The following is a 25,395-nucleotide window of genomic DNA, read 5'->3' as shown; positions in this document are numbered from 1 at the left end:
AACAATACTCCTGAGAAAGTTACTGTGTAAAAATAAATGCTTCCTATAGTTTTACTTGTAATAAAGAAAATTTAGAAACATCTTCAATATCTAACAATGTAGGAATAAGTGAATAGTCTATACAAGTGATAGAATTTTCATGTAGCTATTAAAATATATTTAGGAAATAGACAAAACTAATCTTTAATGGCAGAAGTCAGAAGAGTGGTTACTTGTGGTGGCTAGTACAGAAAGGGAGTGAGAGGTGCTTTGGGGTGATAGTCTTCATCCAAATGGTAATTACAAAGATGTACTATGTTTGTGGAAATTCATCAAAATGTACAATTGTGATATATACACTTATCTGTAAATATACTATACCTAAGGCAAATTTAAAATACGTTCTGCATAGTTTAAAAAGGAGATAGGCTCAAAAAAGTATTCAGTAAAAGAATCAGGATAAAACAGTAAATGCAATACGTTCAACTGGGTAAAAAGTACACAGAACAAACTCTAAACAGAAATACAACAAGACAATTGCCATTACTCTTTTAAAGCTTCTATGATTTTTATTCTATCATATCCATGGGGTCCTTGTCATCCATCTTCTTGCAAGCATAAACTACATGTACTAGCTTAAAAAGTAGGTGAGAAAAATAATACATGACTGAACCATTACAGTGGTTTTGTTAGATTCGTAGACAGGACATATTACACTCATCTCCACAAAATACTGGTTCCCCAAATCTGGACAAATGATAGGAAAGAGCCCTCTACTAGGTGACTTCCAGAAAATCACATGGCAAAATTGATAAAGGCTGAAAATAGCATTTTAGGTAAGAACACAACTACTGTTGGTAGCAACAGGACTTCTGAATTTTCTCAGAAGATCCATGAAAATGCTTCAAGTATCCAAAGAAGCAAAATGTAAAAAAATAGAGTTACTGACGATTAGAATGTGTTAATAATGAAGCTCACGCCCACGGTCCCCCAAAATATGGGTAAAATACCTACAGTTCTGAATCAAATAACTTTTCAAATAATGTGGTTTCACATTAATACTGCAGGAAAGGTTAGCCACCTCCAATGTTCAGCCAGTGTGGGTTGGAGATGACAACATCTTGAGCTCTTTCAAGATAAAACAGAACAAGTTAGTAATTTAGTTTTATGTCAGTTTAGACCTGTCTTTCCTATTTCACCTCTCACCCTTACCTCTACCTGTATACAGAAAGTCACCTTCAGACTGCCACCTCTTACCAAAAAAACCCTCACAGTAACAAGAGCCGCAGCCTAGAGCGGAGGCGGCTGTGGAGCCAGAGCACCCTTGTGTAATCTTGCAAGCCCACTCTGCCTAGCGGAACCTCGGGGTGTTGGGGTGACCAGGGAGGATGGCGACATGGCCTCTGAGGCGAATCTTCTTTCCAGCAGTACTTCCCAATTCCCATACACCACGCTAAAAGTGAGGGGTCGGTGGAGAATCTAAATCCAAGGAGAAAGTAGAGGAGGGCTGGGTGCCGTCACGGTGGGAAGCTAAATAAGGAAGCTGGCAAGAGAAAAAGGGCAGGCTCAGAGGACAGGGTAAGTGGGGAGAGGGGAGCCAGAAGAATGGAGAGAACTGAAGGACTGACGTATCCCGAGGTGCACAGTCTTACTTACTGGCCGACCTGTCTTGGCCGTCGGCTGTGGGAGAAGGCGGCTGGACTTGGAAGACCCAAACCCCGCGAGGGAGAGGTCCACACAGCCCAGCTCCCCACTGAGCTTGCGCAAAAGCCGGTGCAGGAGTCAAAGGGCGTAGGCCGACAACGCCCTCCCCGCAGCCAATCTCATCGCGCTCCCATGGGCGCGCTTCTGATGACGTTAGGGCTGTACCAGGATGCCCGCCTCTCCCCACAGTTGCTTCCGGTTTCTACCCGCCCACTTCTGGCTTCCTTCGCTTTCAAAGGGTTGGGCGGGAATTGGTCTGACAGTAGCTCTCTGGAGGACTGAAGAGGCGTCTTAGGTGAGTAGTGAAAGCTTTTAAACTGCTGGTGGGTCCAGCTTGAGGCATGGGCTTTGTCGCCAACGCGATTGTGGCCGACTCCCCGGCTTGTATCTCAGAAGGGTGAGGTGATTTTCCAGATCTGCCCTTCGGGACCAAGGATTGAAGTATTTGATTTCGCGAGGAGGCAGTGAAGCCCCGCACCTGGTTCCTGGGGTCTTCCCTCCTTTCCCCAGATCATCCTCATCCCGGTTCTTTTTCCTTAATCTCCCCCGGCCGCCCGTAGTGAGGCCAAGTGCAGCCTTAGAGGTTAGTGTCTTCGGGCATTGACGTAATTGCGGTCCGCCCCGTCGCTAGCCCGAGACATGTATCGGGAGGTAAACATCGCGTTATTTGTGTTTTGCCAAACTTGGTGCTTGCTCCGTGTGCTTACATTGAGGCCTAGGTTGAGCGACTTGGTTCCCATTTATTTCAGTAAACCGATAAGAAAATTAAGAGAATTTAGGATGCCTCCCTGTTTCTTACAGACTAAGGAGTAAATTCTTTGCTGTAGTACATAGTCTGGCCTCAAACTACCATTCCAATCTTGTTTCTGTCGGTTACTCCCATAACACGTTCAAGTCGCGTTGAATTTTCCCTGTGCCCGAACAGAGCAGTTTCTTTTCAACTGTTCTGCCATCAGGCTTTTGCTACTTTCTCTTAAATACTTCATTCTTGGTCCTTCTGGCTAAATATTTAAAAATGTAATTCCGTGTTACTTTTTTTTTTTTTTCCTGAGTACCATATATCATTACCCCCCCACACACATATACATCAATTTGAGATAGTCATTCACTCATCTTTTATAACTTTTGTCACATGATATATAACTTTATATAGTAATTGTTTTCATATCTGTCTCTACCCACTGTCACCGGGTTGTGGTTTCCTGTGGATCTAAAGCAGGGAAAAATGTCTATCCCTTTTACATTTGCATTAAAATTTCTATTTTAGTTCCTCTACAACTGGCCAGGTAGTGATAGAAAATTTTGACTCCTATTTATTGAATTCTTACTATGTCCTAAGTGTTGTTCTAGGTACTTTATGTATTCTGTACAAAATTTTAGCATTTAATGTTGGTGCTTTTAACTTTAAACCCTTTTACCAGTGGAGAAATTGAACAGATTTACTTGCCTAAGGTAGTACGGCAGAGCCAGAATTTGGAATCAAGCCATTTATCCTTATCTCTGACTTGCTTTTGGCAGTGGTTCTCAATCTGAGGTGCTTTAAGGCCAGGAGACATTTAATAATGTTTGGGTTGTCACACCTTGGGGAAGGGGGGGTACTGGCAACTAGAGAACAGAACTGCTGCAGAACACCTTACAGTTCATCGGACAGCCTCCACAACAAAGAGTTATCCCATCCAAAATGTTAATAGTATCAAGCTTTAGAAACTTTTTGTGCTATGGTTTATTGCCTCAAGTAGGTATGAATGAAAATGCTGCATCTTGTATTGCCGGTAGTAAAGGACCAACCTTTTTTTCTTTAATTTTTAATCAGCCACAACTGATTATTTTGTACAATTCAACTAAAAATTAATTATATAACACCAAGAATGAAGCCTTACTTTAAGCTATAGACTTTGGGCAGTAGGATATGTCAGTGGAACTTCATGAATTATAGCAAATGTACCACTCTGGTGTGGGAGGTTGGTAGTGGAGAAAGTTGGGATAATGAGGGGTACAGGGGGTAGGTGAGAACTCTATATACTTGCTGCTTAATTTTGATGTGAACATAAAACATTTCTAAAAAAAAAAAGGTGGTGAGTTGTTTGTTTTGCTTTGTTTTAATGAATTCCTGGGGGGTGGGGCACCTGGGTGGCTCAGTTCGTTAAGCGACTGCTTCGGCTCTGGTCATGATCCTGGAGTCCCGGATGGAGTCCGGCATTGGGCTCCCAGCTCCACTGGAAGTCTGCTTCTCCCTCTGACATTCTCCCCTCTCATGCTCTCTCTCACTCTCTCTTTCTCAAATAAATAAATAAATAAAATCTTTAAAAAAAATTACTGGGAAAATGACATTTAAAAAGAAAAAAACAAACCCAATTATTTTATAAGATGCAACATACATAAAATTGTTGCCAAATTACGATAAAAATTTCTAAATGAATACTGTCAGTTTCTATATTTAAAAGGACAATAGTAGTTTGTGAGTCATATTTAGAGTAGCACTAAATTACAGGTTATTGAATAAAGAGTATCAAGAAAAACTGATTAATAGTGCCAGGTGAGAGTTAGACACCAGAAGCACCCACAGACTTTTAGAGTAGAGTGGAGTGGTTAGGAGGCATGGAGAGCGGGCCGCTCATGGTCTGAGAGGGTGGGCAGAGACAGGAAAGGAGAGCAGTTCAGGTAGAGAGCATAGTGTATGCATTACTCAACGTGTGTTTGGAGAATCATCAAATCTAGCTAGAGAGAGAGAGAGTCTTATAAGGAGTAGTGAGAGAGAAGTATGGAACACCAGGCAGAGCTAGATTGTTAAGAACTGTAAATGGCATGGTAAAAGAGTTGGATGTTGTATGGTAGGTATTGGGGAAGGATTTTTAATTTTTTTTTTAATTAAAAAAAAAAAGTCATTTATTTTGTTCCAGAATTTGGAATCAGAAACAACTTTGGTTGTTTGGTAGGGCTGACTCATGTCTTTTCCTTGCAAGGTCAGCTGCAGCATACTGGCTCAGGTATATGTACCAGGCTGGCAAGCTGGTACTAGCTATTGGCTGGGAGTTCAGCTGGAGCTTTTGCTGGGGCTTTCAGTTCCTCTCCATATTGGCCTTCGTCATAGCATGGTAGCTGGGTTCCAAGAGCAAATACTCCAAACATGAGCGTGTTGCAGCTGCTGGTCTCTTCATGTTTAGGCCAGTAAACTGGTCCAGAATCATTTTCACCATATTCTACTGCTCAAACAGCTGCAGAGTCTGCCAAGATTTAAGATAAAAGGACATAGTCTCCATCTCTCAATAACAGGAATAAAAAGGAATTTGCAGCATTTTTAACCTACCAAATGGAGTTAGGACTAAATTTCAGCCCTCACTTGCTCCCTCACCTTCTTCATTGAACAACCTGTACAGCTATATGTATGGTAGCCCTTCAAGAACTGTCATGTGGATTGGTTTTTAAGTCAGGGAAGAATAAGGGCATGGATGCCACGTTGAAAGAATTAGGCATCTTGGGAATATAACACAGGCTGGGTGTAAAGTACCACATTGTTCAAGACCAGGGTAAAGTGTAATTTACCAGGGCTTTTTGTAACTGATCTTACATGTAGTCCCCAAGTATAGTTGGTGATCTTTCAATTAATTATTTACCACTATTTTCGTTAATGTTACTGAAAAAAAAGGTTGAAACTTTACCTTTCAAAATTTGAAGAAATAGATTTATCCAAAGTATCTCCTTTATTGTCTCTCAATCTGCATATATAAATTATTAATCTAATTATCTCTGAATTTTTAGAAAAGGAATGGTGACTGGTATGTATCTAGTTGTATATGCCTAGAAAACATATATATGTGTGGGGGGGTGTATAAAATGTATATACTACATATATGTATGTGTGTGTATACAGGCATACCTCATTTTATCACACTTCACAAATACTTTGATTCTTATAAATTGAAGGTTTGTGGCAATCCTACATCAGCAAGTCTTTTTTTTTTTTAAGATTTTATTTATTTATTTGACAGACAGAGATTACAAGTAGGCAGAGAGGCAGGCAGAGAGAGAGGAGAAAGCAGGCTCCCTGCTGAGCAGAGAGCCCGATGCGGGGCTCGATCCCAGGACCCTGAGACCATGACCTGAGCCGAAGGCAGAGGCTTAACCCACTGAGCCACCCAGGCGCCCCCATCAGCAAGTCTTTTGACTCCATGTTTCCAACAGCATTTGCTGACTTTCTGTCTGTTACATTTCAGGAATTCTTGCAAGATTTTAGAATCTTCCATTATTATTATATTTGTTATAGTGATCTGTGATCAGTGATTGACTTGCTGAAAGCTCAGATGATAGCATTTTTCAGCTTTATGTATATTTTTTAGACATAATACTATTGCACACTTAGTAGACTACTGTATAATGTAAGCATAACTTTTACACACAAATCAAACCAAAAATTTCATTTGACTCACTTTATTGCAATATTTGCTTTATTTGTTGTCGTCTAGAACAGAACCTGCAATATCTCTGAGGTATGCCTGTACATATGCACACCCGTGTGCGCACATGTGCACACACACACACACACACACACCCCTCCATGTATACTGTACCTAACTTCTAAGCTTTCTATTCCTTAAGGTCTAATGCAAGAATAAACATCCTATTATTCTGTTCCTTTTAACAATAATGAATTTGGTGATAAAGGACTATTAGATATGGAAAAGGAGTCATTTTAAATGTTGTCATTGACAACATTCACACTTCTGTGCCTGTTTTGTAATTTGTGGAAGGACAGAATAATCAGTATACTTCTGTGCTTTTTAAAAATGCAACGGCAGAGTTTTAGCTTAAATTCTTATGAGTGACTTTTCCACTTGAATATCCATAGCATAGATTCATAGTGTGGATCCTAAAGATTATCTCCTTTCATCTTTGGCATAAGTCGAATGAGAAATCTATTAGGCTTAAAATAAAAAGACCTGAGTATTAATATTCAAGTTAATATTATCTGTGACCAGAGTAAAACAATTCAATATTTTATATTTCCATTTTTTGGATCGAAACATGGAGATAATGTTATTGTATGGGGGAGTATAAAGTAAGAGATGCAAAAGAACTTTCACATGATTTTTTAAAAGCCATAAAAATAGAAGAAATTTCTAGGAATGAAACTGAATTAGATACACTTACTTTAATAATAAGCAATGATACTTGTTTTAAAATATGTTTAAATGTTCTAAAAACAATACTTCCCCAAAACTTTCATTATGATTTTTTTAAAGAATATTTGGAACATTTATAGGTAGTTCTTTTTTTTTTCTTTTTTTCTTTTTTTTCATCAGAGAGAGTGAGTACAAGCAGAGGAAATGGCAGGCAGAGGGAGAAGTAGGCTCACCACTGAGCACGGAGGGCCCAATGTGGCACTAGATCCCAGGAACCTATGATCACGACCTGAGCTGAAGGCAGCCACTTAACTGGCTGAGCCACCCAGGCGTCTCTATACATAGTTCTTTTTAACAAAATATTCGGCAAGCTTAAACTTATTTTTGTGTCCTTTTTATCTTCACAGATTTTTTGAAGCACTGTTATAATTGTTCTGTTTAGATCAAGATGTCTAGCAAAGCAAGTTCTTCCAAGAAAAGGTCTCAACAGTTAAAAAGAAACCCAAAAAGAAAAATTGATGATGAGGAAGTGGAGTTACCAGGGAAAAAGGTAATGAAAATACCGAGTTAATCTTTCAGAACTTTTTGATTAAAAATGTCATTTGAGGAATATGTGAAGACTAAAGGTCAGTTTGAGTACAAATTATAATAATTCATATCATTATGTGGGAGCTATTGCAACATAATTTATAAAAATTCTTAGATGAAAATTGTTTATTTCAATTTCTAAAGATACTGATTATAGAATTCTTTGTTGAGGAGAGGGTCATGGGACATTGGTAAGGTGTTTGAATGTGAAGACTAGGAGTAAAGTGTGTACACTTTACTTGAAATCTGTCAATTGGTGGAAGAGGTTTTTATTAACAGAAAAATTACCTTGGGAGGAATGAGCTTCTTTCTGCCGTAATTTTGCCTCTCTCGCAAAAGAATATTTAAAATGTAAAAAATTTTGTTGTGATTTATCCTATATTAGGCAATGCCTGTGTTTTTTGCAGGTAAAGTATATAACACTATTTCATAGGCCGAATGACTGAAGATTTCTTTAACATATTCTTAGACACAGGGCACCTAGACGTCTCGTTCAGTTAAGCATTCCACTCTTGATTTTGGCTCAGGTCATGGTTTCCTGGGTAGTGGGATCGAGACCTGAGTAGGGCTCTGCACTTAGCAGGGAGTCTGCTAGAAAGATTCTCTATCTCTGCTCCTACCCCCAATTGTGAGCTGTCTTACTCTCTATAAAATAAATAAAAATAAATCTTAAAAAGAAAATTATTGGAATTCTATTGTACATTATTACCATTGTCCAGAAGTTGTTTTAGTATATCCTCTGCCTGTGAAATACATACCCTTTCTCTGTAAAAGTGGCAATATACTTTTTCTGTCTAGCCAGAAGATATATGAATACTCTTCAACATACATGACAGATATATTGCAAAAGCAGTGTCTTTTTATCTGATGTTTAATTATGTGTGCATGTTTTTTTTTCTAGGTTAGAAACACAGCAAAGAATAAAAATCCAAAGCATCTGCTTACTGAAGGTATTTATTTTCCATATCTTATTTGTCTGTCTCAAGCTGCCTGTATTCATGAAAAAATTCTCAGCTTCTTGTTTATGAGTTGTACAAAAGCAAAAGATAGTAGGGGCTCCTGGGTGGCATAGTCAGTTGAGTGTCTGACTCTTTGGTTTGGCTCAGGTTGTGATCTCAGGGTCATGAGATCAGAGCCCCACATGGACTCTGCGCTCAGTGAGGAATGTGCGAGTGTGCTTGGGACTTTCTCCCTCTCCCTCCCCACCCCACCCCACACGTGTTCTCTCTGTCTCAAATAAATAAATCTTTTTTTAAAAAAAGCAAAAGATAGTATTAAAGCTATATTCTCATTTTTGCAAGAATGAGTAATATTGGTTAGTCAGTAATTTTGGTCAGCTGAAATTTTACTTACCGCCTCAAGCAAAATATTGAGTAAGGTTCTAAACTGATAAGTACTAGAGAAAATCAGTGTCCCACAATCTGAATTATTACTGATCTATGATATATAGACACACCTACTGATTTCTCTTTAAAACAGATATACTTCTATCCTACCACTATTGCATAGATTAGTTTGGGGCTACTGTCTGCTTTTGTTTGTAGTAAATTAATTTGGAGTGATCATCTTTCCTTAGGCATCACTTCATTTAGGAATTCCCTCTCTCTCCTCACCAACACCAAGCTAGGAAGCTATACTTCCATAGTTCACAGTGTACTTTTTCTTTTGTAATGTTTTGAATACCTGTAATGATAATTATTTAGTTTCCCTTCTCTCCAAAACTAATCGTAATATGAGCCAATAGTGTATCTCCTTTGTTTATCCCTTAGAAGTAGAACAGTACCAATAACCAAGTAGACCCTGAATATTTTGTTCCGGTTGCCATTCAGTGTTTGGTAGAAATAGCTTTCTAGTCTTCTAAGTGAAGCTCTTTAATTTAGGTCATTTCTGGGAATCAGACTTTTATATTGAATCCTAATAATTGTAGCCTGCTTCTTCTTTTAGAATTGCCTTGGGTTTGTATATGCAGTATCAGCTAGTAGTATTTTAGTTAACATAACATTAGACAGCATAATCATGCTCAACACCTGGCATATTATGTCTATGCAATAAAAAGGAAATTTAACAGTTTATGCAGTTTCATAATATTTTGGTTCTCATACTTCTATTAGCTTTTTAAAATAAATTTATACTTGAATCACTTTTTAAGTAAAAACATAAAACTTCAAGGTTGACCTAGTCTCTTCTTTTACCAGTAACAGGACAAACAGAGCATACTAATCTAAAACAGGTTAGGATAACATCCAACAAGAGAAAAACCTGGCAGCCTCTTTCAGAGAGTAGTAGAGAGCATTTGCAAACTATGATGGATTCAGTAATAATGTAAGTATGAAAGTTTTCCATTTCGCCCTTGATCTCTACTTATATATGTTTCCCATAGAAACATATTTCCTTAGAAACATTTCTTTTTAAATGTCATTATTTATGGTGATAAGGTGTTTTTCTGAAGAATATAATGTCTTTTGATGCTGTTAGCCTTAAGCAGGAAGTCATTGTTAATTTCAGAAGCTTAGGATTCCATCAGTAAAAGAAAAGTGAAGTCTGTGTTGCATGACCTGCTACCTGTAAACTTTAAACTTGTTCTGTCACTAGGGCTACTTTAAGAAGTTGAGTTCCAGTTGACACTTAATATGCAAGCTACCATAGTGGGGATCAAAGAAAATAAGACAGGATTCTGCCATCAAGAAGCTGAACTCATCTAAATTAATTACAATTATAGAATGCAATAAGAACTTTGTACCTTTGCTTAAAATTGTATTTCAATAAATAAATGTGTGAAACAAAAATAAATAAAATAGTAGCAAGCTATTTTCATTACGTAAAATTGTAATCCTGATATCAAAACCTGAAAAAATAGAATATATGTACAAATACATACCCTGAAAACTGTTAAACCCCTTTCACTAATAATATAGATGTAGAATTACTAAACTAGAAATAGAATCCAAATGTATATCTAAAGAATAATTAACACTAAACAAATAAAATTTAGTTTAGGAACCCAAAGATTACTTTAGGAAAGCTGTCAAAACAACATAACAGATTAAACTAGGAAAACATAATGTGATATTTTAATATCTGTTCTAAACCATTTGCTGGATTCAATACTAATTCCTTATTTAAGAATAAAACAAAACAAAACAAAAAAACTCTTTAAAGAACAAGAATGTAAGGATGCTTCCTTAACATGACAAAGATTGTCTATCTGGAGCCTACAGCAAGTATTCTGCATAATGACAAAATCCTAGAGGTTTTCTCAGTAAAATCAGGAATAAAACTTGGGGAGGAAAGTGTATTTGATATAAAATAGAAAGTGGTTAATTCTGCCTGGCTAACGAGGAGGGGCACTTGAAAGAAAGAAGGGGGAAAAAGTAAACACATTATTTTCACTGTGTTTCAAACTAGTATTCATTCAATCTTTTTTTTTCTTTTCTAGAGCAATTTTGAGTAATAATGTTAGAGAAAATGAACGAGTTCAGTATCATCTTAACTATCTGAAGAAAAGGTAATATAGTTATGCAATAGAATTTTTTTATAAAATATAAAAATATACTTTTAAAATAAAATTAGTGAAAGTCTGATCTGTTTCTATGTTACCAGAACAGACATTTGTGGGATATAAATTTTTTCTTTCATGTTGGGGTTTTTTTGTTGTTTTTGTTGTTGTTTTAAGAAGGTGAATGACTTGAAAATATATATTCTAAACTGCTGCTGCATGCAGTTATGAAGTAAGTTAAGAGAATTTATTAAAAAAAATGAGTCTGAAAATCACAAATGCTACTTCTACAGTTCATTTTTTTGTATTGGGATTTGAAAAGATATTTTGTCAACTTTAACTCCGTCTTCATTTTTAGCAATTTGAAGTTAATGGTTTACCATTCTTATCTGAGATTTACTCCATTACTGTTTTTTCACTTCAGATATTATATTAGATTAGATTATTTTCATAAGCAGCAAGTGTAATTTTCCAGGGTATTACTGATCTTCATCTTGTGGCAATTCACAAATGGAAGTTTCTTTTCAAGTGCTTTTAAAGTCACACTGCTGCCAAAGATATCAGTGACTACTATTTGCATAACTTCTTTTCTTTTCTTTCCTTTTCTTTTCTTTTCTTTTTTCTCTTTCCTTTTCTTCTCTTTTCTTTTCTCTTTTCTTTTCTTTTCTTTTCTTTTCTTTTCTTTTCAAGATTTTATTTATTTACTGGAGAGAGAGAGAGAATGAGCGGGGAAAGAGGCAGCAGGAGAGGGATAAGCAGGCTCCCCACTGAGTGGATCCCAGGATCCAGAGAGCATGACCTGAGCCAAAAGCAAAGCTGCTTAACTGACTGAGCCACCCAGGCACCCAACTTTTTCTTTTCATATCTTAGTTTCAGGTTTGCCTGAAACTAGTAGACTAGTTTCTAATCTAGTCTAGTTTACTAGTTTCTAGTCTAGTCTAGACTAATTTCTAGTCTAGTAAACTAGAGCTAGTAGACTTCTTGGGAAGTCTAAGCAAAAATTCTCCTTACTTTAAGTATAATTTCAACAATAACAAAACAGAAAGGGTGGAGGGGAAGGGGAGTCTGTATAGAGATTGAAGAGATTGAGGAAGATTGAGGAAGGACTGCTAGAAGCGGACCTGCAACCTGCTTATGGGAATGACAGTCTAATATTAAAAGGGAAGGAGTGTACTAAAAAGCCAGTGTATAAGCTAATACATAATAAAAGTGTAGCTATTTATTGCCTTTTAATAGAGAACAAATAAGTCATATTTGGTGTGTAAATGAGAATATTTTAGTACAATTAGATTTGCAGGATTCTTAAAAAATCTTATTAAAATAGAAGTGTAACATGAATACACCCTACTATGTCAACAACACCTAATCATCTTTCATAACATTTTTCTATAGAGCAGACTTTTTTAAAGTATGTTTCTCTAAAAACTGTAGTGTCTAACCCATTCTGTTTGACTAGCAACCCTGTTTTGTTTGTCTGATTATGAGTCTGCCCAATAGAAAAATGTTATGAATGATGATTAGGTGTAGTTGATGTATTCATGTAACACTTTTATTTTAATAAGATTTTTTAAGATTTCTGCAAATATAACCTCTGTTTACAACATGTAGAATAGTGAGTGACCCTTTCACAGATTTAACTTGATAAACTTTTAGAAGAAATTGTTCATAAATGGATCATTATTTTAGTTAAGAAATCAAGAACTTATCCCTCTTAGGAATGGTTATACACACACTTTTTTTTTTTTTTTTTGGACAGACAGATCACAAGTACGCAGAGAGGCAGGCAGAGAGAGACAGGAGGAGGAGGAGGCAGGCTCCCTGCTGAGCAGAGAGCCCGATGCAGGACTCGATCCCAGGACCCTGAGATCATGACCTGAGCCGAAGGCAGAGGCTTTAACCACTGAGCCACCCAGGCGCCCCCACACACGTTTTTATTATTATTATTTTGTAAAGATTTATTTTAGAGAGAGAGAGGTCATGGGCAGAGGGAGAGAAACCCAAGCAGACTCCATGCTGAGTGCAGAGTCATACGTAGGGACTTGATCCTAGGACCCTGAGATCATGACCTGAACTGAAATCCAGAGTTGGGCACTTAAGCGACTGAGCCACCCAGGTGCCCTACAAGTTTTTATTCTTAAATGTGATGCCCTTCCTAATGATTGGGTTACTGAGGTTTGTCCCAACAGTTTGATGAAAATTATGATTGGTACAGCTTTATATTACCTGCTTCTTTCTTTTTTCTTTACAAAAAATAATATTTTGAGTAAGATCCTAGAAAGATGAGTTTTGTTTTCCACTATTTATACCTGCATCTTAAATAGTAGGATTTTTGAGAACCCCAAAATGTTGCTATTAAGAAGAAGCAACCAAATTTAGATTTTCCTCCTTAATCTCTTCCTCCTGGAATCTAAGAATTCAAGCTTTTAGGAAAGCTGTATTGCTTCCTGCTACCAGTGAGGGTAGTGATAGGTTAGTTTCCATTGGCAATCTAATCAACCCAGTTTGAAGGAAGATTTTATAACCTTGCTATATTTTGTTAACTTTTCTGTTTTTAATTTGTTTTTTTTTTCTTTTTTTTTCTTCTATTCTTTCCTTTTGTTACATATTTAGAGAGGATTCCTTAACTTTAATATTGTACAGTATTCATGTTGATTGTCCTTTTTTTTAGTTTGACTAATATGCAGTTTTCTTTTTTTAAAAAATTACATATAATGTGTTATTTGTTTCAGGAGTACAGGTCTGTGATTCATCAGTCTTACACAATACACAGCCCTCACCAAAACACATACCCTCCCCAATGTTCATCACCCAGCCACCCTATCCCCCCCCCCTCCCTCCCCTCCAGCAACCCTCTGTTTGTTTCCTAAGATTAAGTTTCTTATGGTTTGTCTCCCTCTCTGGTTTCATCTTGTTTCATTTTCTCCTCTCTATGCCAGCTATCCTCTGCCTTGTTTCCTAAATTCTGCATATCAGTGAGATCATATGATAGTCTTTTTCTGATTGACTTACTTTGCTTAGCATAATACCCTCTAGGTCCATCCATGTCTTTGCAAATGGCAAGATTTCATTTTTTTGATGGCTGCATGATATTCCATTGTGTTATCCATTCATCTGTCGATGGACATCTGGACTTTTTCTCTAGTTTGGCTATTGTGGACATTGCTGCTGTAAACACTGGGGTGCAGGTGCCCCTTCGGATCACTACATTTTTATCTTTGGGGTAAATTCCCAGTAGTGTAATTGCTGGGTCATAGACATGTTGATTATACTTTTAAACAAAGCACTTTAATCTTAACATTTTATTTGCCTTAAACTCTGTGGGACTCATTTATCTTTAAAATCATTTTTAGAGTAACTAATACAGAGTTTCTTTTCATTGGTCATATTATCTAAGACAACTGAAATATAGAGTTCAGTGTCATAATTATGACTTACAGCGTTGTGTTTCATCTCTTACCCAGCTATTCACAATCAATGATAGAATTATGTGCTATAATAGTCTAGGAAATATATTCAGAAGATACAAGGAATGTTTTATTTTAAAATATATTTAAATGAGGGTGCCTGGGCGGCTCAGTTGGTTAAGCGACTGCTTTCGGCTCAAGTCATGATCCTGGAGTCCCACATCGGACTCCCTGCTCAGCAGGGAGTCTGCTTCTCCCGCTGACCTCTCTCATGTTCTCTCTCTCTCTATCTTTCTCTCTCTCACAAATAAATAAATAAATATCTTTAAAATATATTTAAATGAAATTATATAAAAATGAAATTATATAAATATATATAATAAAATTGATTAGTGTGTAAAACAGAAATTTCTCCTTTCATGAAACAACTTAAGTGCCACATGATTTGAGGTAAATCTTAATAACTCAAAAGGCTAAAAGATAATGTGTCACGGCTTTTTAATGGGAGAGTCACTGCTAATGTTAGCTACTGTTTATAAAAGAATATGATAGCCCTTGAGAATATGAGGACAGAAAAGAGATGGGAGCAAACACAATTCAAAACACAACAAAACAAAACAAAATAAAAATAGTTCTTAAAAAAGTAAACATAATTTTTTTTTTTTATTCCTAAGATTGCTACAACTATGTGAAACCCTTAAAGTCCCTCCCAAAAAGCTGAAAGATTTAACTAACGTGTCAAATCTACTGAAAATGGAAAGAGCACAGCACAGAGCTAATGAAGAAGGTCTGGCATTATTGCAGGTATGCAATTTGAACAGGGAGTCCATAATTAGAGAGTTAGGAGAAAGAGGAAGAGAATAAGAAATTTTTTTAACTATCATGATATTCTCTGAATAATAAATACTAGATCTTAGAACAGGGTTTTCATTAAATTCTTCTTTTATACTAATTGTTATTATCGTATGGCTAACATGTAACCAGGGATTTCTGTGTTCTTGACACTGCTCTAGGCACTTGTAGTTATATCCCTTAATTCTCAAAACAACTTCAAGAGGTGTGTGCTGTATGATCTCTTTATACAAATGTGAAAAAGAGACCTATTTTTAGCTGAACCTTAGACAAACTGCTTAAAGTTATGATGCACACCTTAGTCCAACTGCAGATTCTGATTCTCAGTCATTATCTTGCAGAAGATAATGGGAGATAACATTAGGTATTATGACTAACTTTAGGCTTTTATAGTGGATACTTGAACAGTTAAGAGAAACAACCTTACAGGGCTTATTAAGTAGTTATTAAGACTAAAGTTGATTAGACCATATATCCCTTAGCCATTTCAAAGTAGTTTGTAGATGATGGTCCTTAGGTCTTTGTTAGCAATTTAGAAAATGCAGGATTGGTAGTAGTTTATGCAAGGAATGCATCCCCAAGGATTTCTAATAATTCAAAAATCACAATTTATTCCAGTTTTTCCATATGATTGAGAATAACATTGGGTGCATTAGACTCTGAGCAACAAATTTACATATATTATAAATTAATTACATATATTATAACTTATGTGTATTATAAATTAATAAATTCCATATATTATAAATAGAAACTCACTTCCTAGTGTGAGGTTATATTGAATTTTTATTCCTGTTACTACTTTTCAAGAGTATATTTTCAGCACTGACACTAGTTCCACCATGTAATGAACAGTTGGATATCACCGACATAGGTTTTTTTTAAATTTCAGCTTTATTGGCTATAATTATAAGATATTCGAAGTGTACATTGTAGTGATTTGATATATGTACACATTGTGAAGGATTCCCTCATCTGGTAAATTAACACATCCTTCACCTCACATTATTTATTTTTTATTTTGTGTGTGTTAAGAACATTTAAGTTCTTTCTCAGCAAATTTTAAGTATACAGTACAGTATTACCAGTTATAATCACCTTGTTTTTCACATTAGATCATCACACCTCGTTCATCTTATAGCTGAAAATTTATACCTTTTACTAACCTCTCCCTATTTTCTCCCCTCCCTAGCCCCTGGTAACCATGTTCTTACTCTTTTTTTGTGAATTTGACTTTTTTTTAAAGGTGATTTTAAAGGTTTTAAAGTGTGATCATGGCAGTTATCTTAATATTTAATACTTGAGTAAGTCACTTGAAAGTGTTCAGAGATAGTAAATGATAGTGTGATCTTCTGTACTACTGAGGGGCATTTGTTTTCTAGCAAAAAGCATAAATATAGTTAAATGAAAAAAAAAATTTCTATCCTCAACACTTCTGACACCAAATGTGTGGATTTTCCACATATAAATCAGGTGTTGCCATTACCCGTTCCTCATGTTCAGTGATTTGCTAGCCTCCCAAGGTGTTCCACTAACCTGAAAGCTCTTTGAATCCAGTGTTTAGAATTTTTATGAAAGCTTCATCACGTAGGCAGAATTGATTATTGACTAAATCTCCCCTTCCCAAGAGACCAAGAGTGGGGCTGAAAGTTCCAACCCTGTAATCATTTGGTTCCTTGCTCTGGCAACCAGCCTTCAACCTCTCTGAATCATTCATTAGCATAAACTCTCAGGTAATGTTGAAAGAGGCTTATTATGAATAGCAAAGGATACCACTGTGTCACCCCAATCACTCAACAGATTACAAGGATTTTAGAAGCTCTCTGTCAGAAACCAGGGATGAAAACCAAATACATATTTCTGATATCACAGCATTACAACAGTCTATGATTTGCTTGCTTGATGGCCAGTTACTCAGTGGAAGCACTGTTTGCATTTTGGGCACAAGAGTTCTTCACTGGCCTAACAGAATCTTTGAACTAGGAGTTTTTAGGTCTTGTCTGTATCCATCAATTTTCTGTTATGTGCCTTACTTACAACCATTACCTTTTCCCACAGTAGCCTAGAGCTGTTCTTTGGGGTGACTTCAAAAACCTGTATCAAGGGGCGCCTGGGTGGCTCAGTGGGTTAAGCCGCTGCCTTCAGCTCAGGTCATGATCCCAGGGTCCTGGGATCGAGCCCCACATTGGGCTCTCTGCTCCGCAGGGAGCCTGCCTCCACCTCTCTCTCTGCCTGCCTTTCTGCCTACTTGTGATCTCTGTCTGTCAAATAAATAAATAAAATCTTAAAAAAAAAAAAAAAACCTGTATCAACTAATAACAGAAGTTGTATTCATTGAGCTCTCTCATTCAGTGATGGTGCTACAGAAAAGGCAGTGGTGAGCACTGTCTCTGAGACTGAGAAGATGGTATAGGAACTGGGAAGGCTTAGGTTTTTGATATATATGGACCTCCGCATAAGAACAGAGCCATAGGATTTCACAACCAGAGTTAGCATAAGAATATATAAAAATAAGGACAAAAAATAGCAATCCACAGATAACAAAAGCATGCTAAAAGCGTGTGTTCACAAAACAGATGAACACTAACCCAATTCTTAAGCAAACTGAAAGAAATTCAGAAAAACAGTAGAGGGTTTGGAAAAAATCATAAATCGGCATTAGACATACTAAAAACTGAAGCCACAGAATTTAGGAAAAAATAACAAGTAAAAGAAAAAGCTTTTCAGATATGCAGACTGCATTAGAAGAATTAAAGCAAATGTAACAAATAAATGCCTAAAATAAATAGTAAAGGAGAAAATTTTAAGAATCAAAAAAAACATTTTTTTTTTAAAGTTGAGAAAAACTGACAAAGTAAAAGCTCAGCATAGAAGATATGACATAGGTATAGTAGGACTACCCAAAGAAGATAACCAAAGCAATGGACCAAAATATTTTTTTTTAACTACAGTGGAACTTTTTAGTCCTTATTATATTAACTTTTCTTTATTCATTGTTGTTATTCATTCCCTCTATAGTGGGTTGAATGGTGTCCCCAAAAATGATATTCCCAAGTCCTGGCCCTGGAATGTGCAAATGTGCCCTTATTTGGAAAGAGAGTCTTCCCAGGTATAATTAAAGATCTCAAGATGAGATCATCCTGGATTATCTTGGGTGGGTCCTAAATACAAAGACTCATGTCCTTAAAGAGACAAAAGTGTCCTTAATAAGAGAAGGAGACATGGAAGAAAAGGCTGTGTGAAAAAAGCAGAAATTGGAGCAAGCAGCCACAAGGAAGGCTGGGAGAGGCTGGAAGAGGCAAGAGAGGATTCTCCCTCAGAGATTTCAGGGGGGGCACTATCCTGCCAACACCTTGCTTTGGACATCTGCTCTCCAGAGCTGTGAGAGAACAAATTTCTGTTTTCAGACACCAAGTGTGTGGCAGTTTTTTGGGCAGGCACAGTAAACTAATACATGTGGTAACACACATTGGTATTGGACAGGACTCTCTAAAATCCAAAAACCAAGTCACAGAAAATTCAGGACCAAGGAACAGGTTAAACCTGACCCACAAATTCTGCAAAGCAAACGATCTAGTTTCCTGTACAAATCAATTGGAAAGAACAAAAAAAAATGGACTGGAAAACTGTAGATGAAAGGAGACTTTATATGCACTTCCTAGAATTAGAATGGCCAAAATCTAGAACGTGGACAACAACAAAGGCAGATGAGGATGTGGAGCAACAGGAATTCTCACAGCTGGTGGGAAATGCTAAATGATACAACCAGTTTAGAATACAGTTTGGCAGTGTCTTACAAAATGAAACCTCTTCTTACCACATGATACAGCCATCTTGCGCCTTGGTATATTGTACATGGATGTTGGTATATTATACATGGATGTTTGAATATTGCACATGGATGTTTGTGGCGGCTGTATTCATAATTGCCAAAAGTTGGAATACCAAGATGTCCTTCATTAGGTGAATGGATAAATAAATATGGGATATCAGACAATGGAATATTATTCACCACTAAAAAGAAATAAGCTATCGGGCCCTAAAGAGACATGGAGGAACCTTAAGTGCATATTATAAATCACAAGTGAAAGAAGCAAAACTCAAAAGGCTCCATACTGTATGACTGCCACTATGTGATGAGTTAGAAAAGGCAGAGCCGGAGAATAAAAAGATGAGTGGTTCCCAGGGGTGCGTAGTGGCTTAGAGACAGATAGGCACAGCACAGCAGATTTTTAGGCCATCAGTCCTTGGGCTCTGCTGTATTCACACGGGTCTTCCAGGATTTCTGACTGTAGCAGTTTTGCTGAGTTATGGAGGAAATATTCTTGTACATGGGTTGTATCTCCTTGTTCCATGGAAATTAAATCTCCATGTAATGAATTAGTATGTTGGTAAATTAGTTTCTCGGAAGTTTGTTTTGCAAAAGGAAAAAAAATTACCAGTTTCTTCTAAAAATTTTTCAATATATGTGGTATTTATGAAATCTGTATATTAATACCAATTTGGGTTTTATTTAATACTGTATTTAATTTAAAACATTAACTTTCTGATCTCTTACTCAGGAAGAAGTAGATAAAATAGTAGAAACCATAGAGTCAATGACTGGGAATATTCAGAGCCTAAAGAACAAAATTCAAGTTCTGACAAGTGAGGTGGAAGAAGAGGAGGAGAAAGTAAAACAGGTAATTGTTTAATGATGCATATCTTGAGTCTGGATAAGTTTTTTAATGCTTATCTCTCAGCAAGACAACTTTTGAATGTAAGAAGAGAGAAATCAGCCTTTTGAAATCATCTGTAGCTTTCTTTTTCTACTTTAGATGTTTCAAATAGATAGTGGGATCCTCTGTCTTCCAGAACTTTCTCAGAAGAGTCTCAAAGCACCCACACTTCAGGTAAATTCTAATTTGCCATATCAGCTGTATCATCAGTTGTGAATTGCATATATAAAACCATAATATCCTTTTACTTTTTCTAAAGACAAATGAAATCTATGATATGTTTGTAGGCAACATTATTTTTCTGACTTGACAGAATAGTTTGAACATCTTATTTTGTGAGCATCTTTCATGTGGATCTCTCATTCTTGTCAATAACTGTATAACATTGCATTGTACCATACTATAATTCGTGAATTACTGGTGGAAATAAATGATTTTTGCAGTTACAAATAATGCTCAGTATTGCTTGTATATGTATCTTTAGATATTTGTGTGGTCATAACTGCAAGGTAGATTTCTGGAAGTAAATTCCAATAGTTGAGTTTGTTTATGCTTCTAATAATGGCCTATAACTCTTCATGAAATAATGTTGTGTTATTTGTAGCAGACTATATACTGGTCTCTGTTTTCACAGGTTCCGAGTAGCTATTATGGTATAAATGCTTATAGTGGTAGAAAGTCTTCAAGTTTCTCAAAAAAAACTTAAAATAGTCCTAACTGTAATCCATTTAGAGTGAAAGGAAAGGGAATAGACAGAGGTAAAACAGAATAATACAAATTTGAAAGAATAGGAATGAGTTGATGATTACTGAGATTGGGTGATGAGTATATAAGGTTTAGTGTACCATTCTCTCTAAACATACATTTGACTTTTCTCATAATAAAAGGTTAAAAACTATTTATATGAGTCAACATGGTCAAAAGGTATAAACTTGCAGTTATAAAATCAGTCATGGGGATGTAATGTAGAATACAGTGACTATAGTCAATAACATTGTCTTGTATATTTCAGTTGTTAAGAGAGTAAATCTTAACAGTTCACATCACAAGAAAATTTGTAACCATGTATGGTGCTAGATGTTAACTAGACTTACCGTGGTGGTCATTTTGCAGTATACACAAATATCACATCATTGTGTGGTATACCTGAAGCTAATATGGTGTTATATGTCAATTATATCTCAGTTTTTAAAAATTTTAAACTAATTGTACTATTATACCCACAGAAAGAAATTTTGACATCAATTCCAAACCATAAAGCTCTGCTGAGAGACTTAGATGTTCTCCATAACTCATCCCAGATGAAGAATATGTTAACTTTCATCGAAGAAGCCTATAAGAGACTGGATGCCCTTTAAGAGTTTTTAAGACTGTTCTGTATTAATTTAAAGTTTATGAGATTGTAAAACATAGCCTATGATGATACCACTGAAGCTGAGGCTTCTTTGGGATTTATTTTCAACATACACTTAAAATTAGCCTCTGTAGATCTATTAGCATCTAATGTAGTCCTAAAAACTGTTTTTAGTAGTTGTCAAATCTAGGAACTCACATTAATGTTGCTGTTTCTCCGGTAGTTTTCCTGAGCTGCACTTTAATGATTTACAATGGCTGAGTGGAGTTCTTTTATTGATTAGTGCAGAGGAACTGTGATACTGTAATGCAATATATGTAAAGTGTATAGAGTGCCTAGCACATAAAAACACAGTTGTTTACAATCATTATTATTTAGCTCATGACTTGCATTTTCTGTCTGGTCATCTGGAACTTGAGAAATCCCCAAATGCTTTTATTCTTTTACATAACCCTTTAGACCTTTTGTGACATAATTAAGATTTGCTAGGTGTCTTTACCTTTGGGAGTAGCATGAACATTTTATTTCTTTGGTTGGATTATTGAGTAGATGATGAATATTTTCCACTGTCATCAAAGCATACTTTCATTTAAAAGGAACCTAAGCACATTTATTCCCTTAAAAGAAAAATCAAACAAAAAACCCCTTTCTGTAAACCTTTTCTCATTGTAATAATGTTAGGAATTAGTTGGACAGTTAGGTGGTCTGGACCAGTGTCCCCAACAAGAAAACATGGAAACAGGACAGCTAAGACAAAACAGTACAAACATCCTATTTTGCACTAGCGTTTTGTTTTGCAGCCTTTGTAGAAATGACTTCTGCAAGATGTTCTAAAATGAAACAAAGCATCTGTCACTATCATGAGCTGGGGCAGTTAAGACATAAGTCCCCATATGTTAGCCCAAAAAGGCCATCAGCACATAAACATTAACCTAATAGGTAGACAGATGCGTGATCAAAGCCCTGATCAGCATGCCTTAGAACACTATGGTTGCTTAAAATAGTTCTGCAAAAGTGCTCATAAAAACCCTTAGACTTAGAAACTCCAATGCGACCCTCTTGGGTCCCCTCCCTCTTTGGGAGTTTTGTACTATCATTCAATAAACTCTGCTCTGCTGTTTACCACTCTTCATCTGGTCTACCTCTTCATTCTTCGTAGTGACATGACCAAGAACCTTGGGCATTAAAGGAAAAGAAATCCCGAAATAGTTTCTTGGGAGTTCATCCAGGATCTCCACCATCTTAAAGGACATCTAACTGTGTATAGCAGAAAACGTCTCTCTCCATTTTGTTAAAACAGTGGACACTCATCAGTCACGTAAGAGCGGATTAGTATGCCTGCCATTCTCAAATCTCGGGTGACAGGCTCTCTGGGCTTCTTTCTGACTGATCCCCCAACATAAGTTGGGAATATCAGTTCAATGAGGACTCAGACTCGTTTCAGGCCAGATCACTGGATGTAAGGGACCTAGAGAAAACTGAGTAGCAATTGAGGGGTCCTGACCAAGACTATCCTTTGGTGAACACCCAAAGGCTCTCTGAGGGTCCTGGCTCCTTACATGCCTATCCAGGCATTGAGAGAAAAACCCCTCTACTGCTCTTTTCTCGGACATCCTCTTGCAGATGGTTCAGGCAGCCTCCAGGGGATCACACACACAGTTCCCTGTCATGATGAGGAACATCCTTCCTCCTCTGCCATCTGCCCTGTGGTGGCATCTCTGACTCATACTCCTTACCCCAGCTACTGGGTCAGATGGAAGGGTATATTACTATACTGAACAGAAGGGCTGGCAACCAAGGCTTCCTCAGGGTCCTGGCCCATGCTGTGCATCAGGAAACACCCCCAACCCGCACCACTTTAGTCCCTATATTAGATCACTGGCATCATCTCCTCTGTGCATAGACAGAAGAAATGTGGGTGCTCTTTCTACATAAATGATGGATAGAATCCAACCCCCACCAGCCTAGGTCTGTATTACCTGCCTGAAGGAATACTCACACATGGTGGCAGGTGCCATTTTACTACACCTGACAAATTGTTATTCCCGTATCTATACTTTAAGGTAGACCCCCCCCCCACATTGGCTTCACCACCTACAGGAAGGAATGGCAAAATAGGGCTGGTAAACTAATGTCTACCCAGGCGGCTTCCGTCTCCCCAAGTTCCCTCGTCCTATCCCTCCAAAAAGTGGCCTTTGCTAACCTCTTCTTGTGGCTATGCCAGACGGGACAAATCTGTTATGCCATCATGCCAACTTTCAACGAGCCGAAAGAAGTCTAGCATTTCCATCAACTACTCAGGGAGACTTAACAGGTCATAATTGGTACCACTCAAGTCCCATGGATAGGAAACGAGGGGACAAAAAAGAAAAAAAAGGATTAGGGCAAGGGTTACTCTCTAGTGGTCGGGCCAAGCCTGGGTAAGCACAACTACTCCCAGCACCTCGCAGAATTGATAGGATCCTTGGTTGTCAGTCACATAAGCAAGCCAGGCCATCAGATCAGGAAAGGTCTTCCTGATCTATTATAAAAAACTGACTTAAGGGATGCCTTTTCCTCTCTTCCTATAGATGGGCAACTGTAATTCCCTGACCAACACCAGTACTCCTTTAAGATACATCCTGAATATCTGGAAACATTTTGACCTGCAAACCTTGAAGAAGAGGCAACTTTCTTTTGTTCCAAGGCATGACCACAATACAAATTGGAGGAGGAGACATGGCCACCTCTGGGAGGTATCAATTATAATACTATTTTACAATTAGACTTGTTTTGCAAACGTGAGGGAAAACAGAGAGAACTACCCTATGTACAATGTTTCTGGCCCTTAAAGGAAAATAAGGGCCTGTGCCAGCAGTGTAGGATTGATTCCAGCTTCCTGGCTGCTCTCTCCTGTGGCCGGCCACTGGAGGGGGACAAAGGACTACCACACCCACACTGAAGGTAGATCGGCAAATGGCACTCTCCCAGAGAATCATCCACCCCTAGTCTCTCCTTCTCCATGGGCTCAAGGTGTTTATTGGGGTCTTAGGTCAGTTCCCTCTACCTGGAACCTGTACTGGTGCTCGGGGGCTCTATCCCTTCCAAGAACATGTACCTAGAGAAGGACCAAGGGAAAGGACTGCTGCTATGGCTAGGGTATGGGAGCCCTTTTCATTGCAAGACTTGAGACAAAGGGGGACCTTGGAAAATTTTCCAACAACCCAGACAAATATATTGAAGCTTTCCAAAATCTCACGTGTTTGAATTAACATGGAAGGATGCATTGCTCTCGTTAAATCAAACCCTCTCCAAGGCAGAGAAATGTGGGTTCCTGGCCACCACTGAAAAATATGGGGACAAACAGCAACTTCATTACCAGGGCATGGGTGAGCTCTTTGGTGGCTTCCAGTTCATATATGGAGCCCACACTGTCCTTGCCCAGTATCCCAATTGGAACCTAATGATCCCCTGAAAAACTGGTACCAAGCTCACTTCCAGGCTTGCATCCTTGAGGGATTAAGAAGGTCAAAGATTAATTAAGCCTCTGAATTATGCCAAGTTGCCCACCGTCACCATAATTCAAGAGGAAAACCCAACAGCCTTCTTAGGTTGAGAGAGGCTCTCATTAAATACAGCTATCTCCCCCAGTTCTCCCGAGGCAGAGATCATTCTCAAAGACAAATCTCTGAACCAATCAGCCCTAGATACTCGATAAAAGTTGGTTGTTGGACCAGAGGGGATCCTAGAAGGGCATTTATGAGCTGCTAACCAGATCTTTTACAACCAGGCCCAAAAGGAGAGTAAGGAACAAGAAAAGAGACTAAGAAAGAAGTCCAAGACCCTAGTTCCAACCTATATATGCTTACCAACTTGGCCCCTCAAGGCTCTGCTACTAAATGCCACTAAAGTGGCCACCCATGGCACTGGAAGTGAGAATGTCCTCAAAGGCAAAAATCAAAGCCCTGCAACCCCGTCCTACACGTGGAGGAGGACACTGGGAATCTGAATGCCCTTGGGAATCTCAATCTGCAAGTGCTCAGACAACCGGCACCCCCAACAGGGACTGGTGGGGCCCGGGGTTCTTCACGGTGACTCCCCAAGAACAGCTTATCAATGGAAACCCAGAGCCTCAGGTAATTCTGGAGATAGAAAGCCAGTCAATTTCCTTCTCAATACTACTTTCCACTCCAGGCCAACT

At 37.6% G+C, this 25,395-nt stretch overlaps 2 protein-coding genes across 2 annotated transcripts in view; one reads left to right on the top strand and one right to left on the bottom strand.

Annotated features, from left to right (window-relative positions):
• The window catches only part of LOC111139987 (methylmalonyl-CoA mutase), a 30,904-nt gene extending 29,080 nt beyond the window's left edge, over positions 1–1,824 (bottom strand). Inside the window, exon 1 of the mRNA XM_022492381.1 lies at positions 1,636–1,824. The gene's annotated coding sequence lies outside the window, so the exon portion shown is untranslated. The remainder of the gene's footprint in view (positions 1–1,635) is intronic.
• Positions 1,825–1,872: 48 nt separating this feature from the next.
• Positions 1,873–25,039, top strand: LOC111139986 (centromere protein Q-like). Its single transcript, XM_022492379.1, has 11 exons — positions 1,873–1,978; positions 7,211–7,353; positions 8,293–8,341; positions 9,587–9,713; positions 10,828–10,896; positions 14,966–15,095; positions 19,706–19,825; positions 19,961–20,035; positions 21,088–22,533; positions 23,786–23,950; positions 24,985–25,039. Exons 2-9 carry the CDS (start codon positions 7,252–7,254, stop codon positions 21,217–21,219), a joined length of 804 nt encoding a protein of 267 aa, XP_022348087.1. The 5' UTR covers positions 1,873–1,978; positions 7,211–7,251; the 3' UTR covers positions 21,220–22,533; positions 23,786–23,950; positions 24,985–25,039.
• Positions 25,040–25,395: the final 356 nt, after the last annotated feature.

This window comes from Enhydra lutris, unplaced genomic scaffold (assembly GCF_002288905.1).
Source record: "Enhydra lutris kenyoni isolate GAN:26980312 unplaced genomic scaffold, ASM228890v2 scaffoldscaffold140, whole genome shotgun sequence".
Classification (NCBI taxonomy): domain Eukaryota; kingdom Metazoa; phylum Chordata; class Mammalia; order Carnivora; family Mustelidae; genus Enhydra; species Enhydra lutris.
Note: the sequence above shows the minus strand (reverse complement) of the source record. Positions and strands in the feature narration are given on the sequence as shown.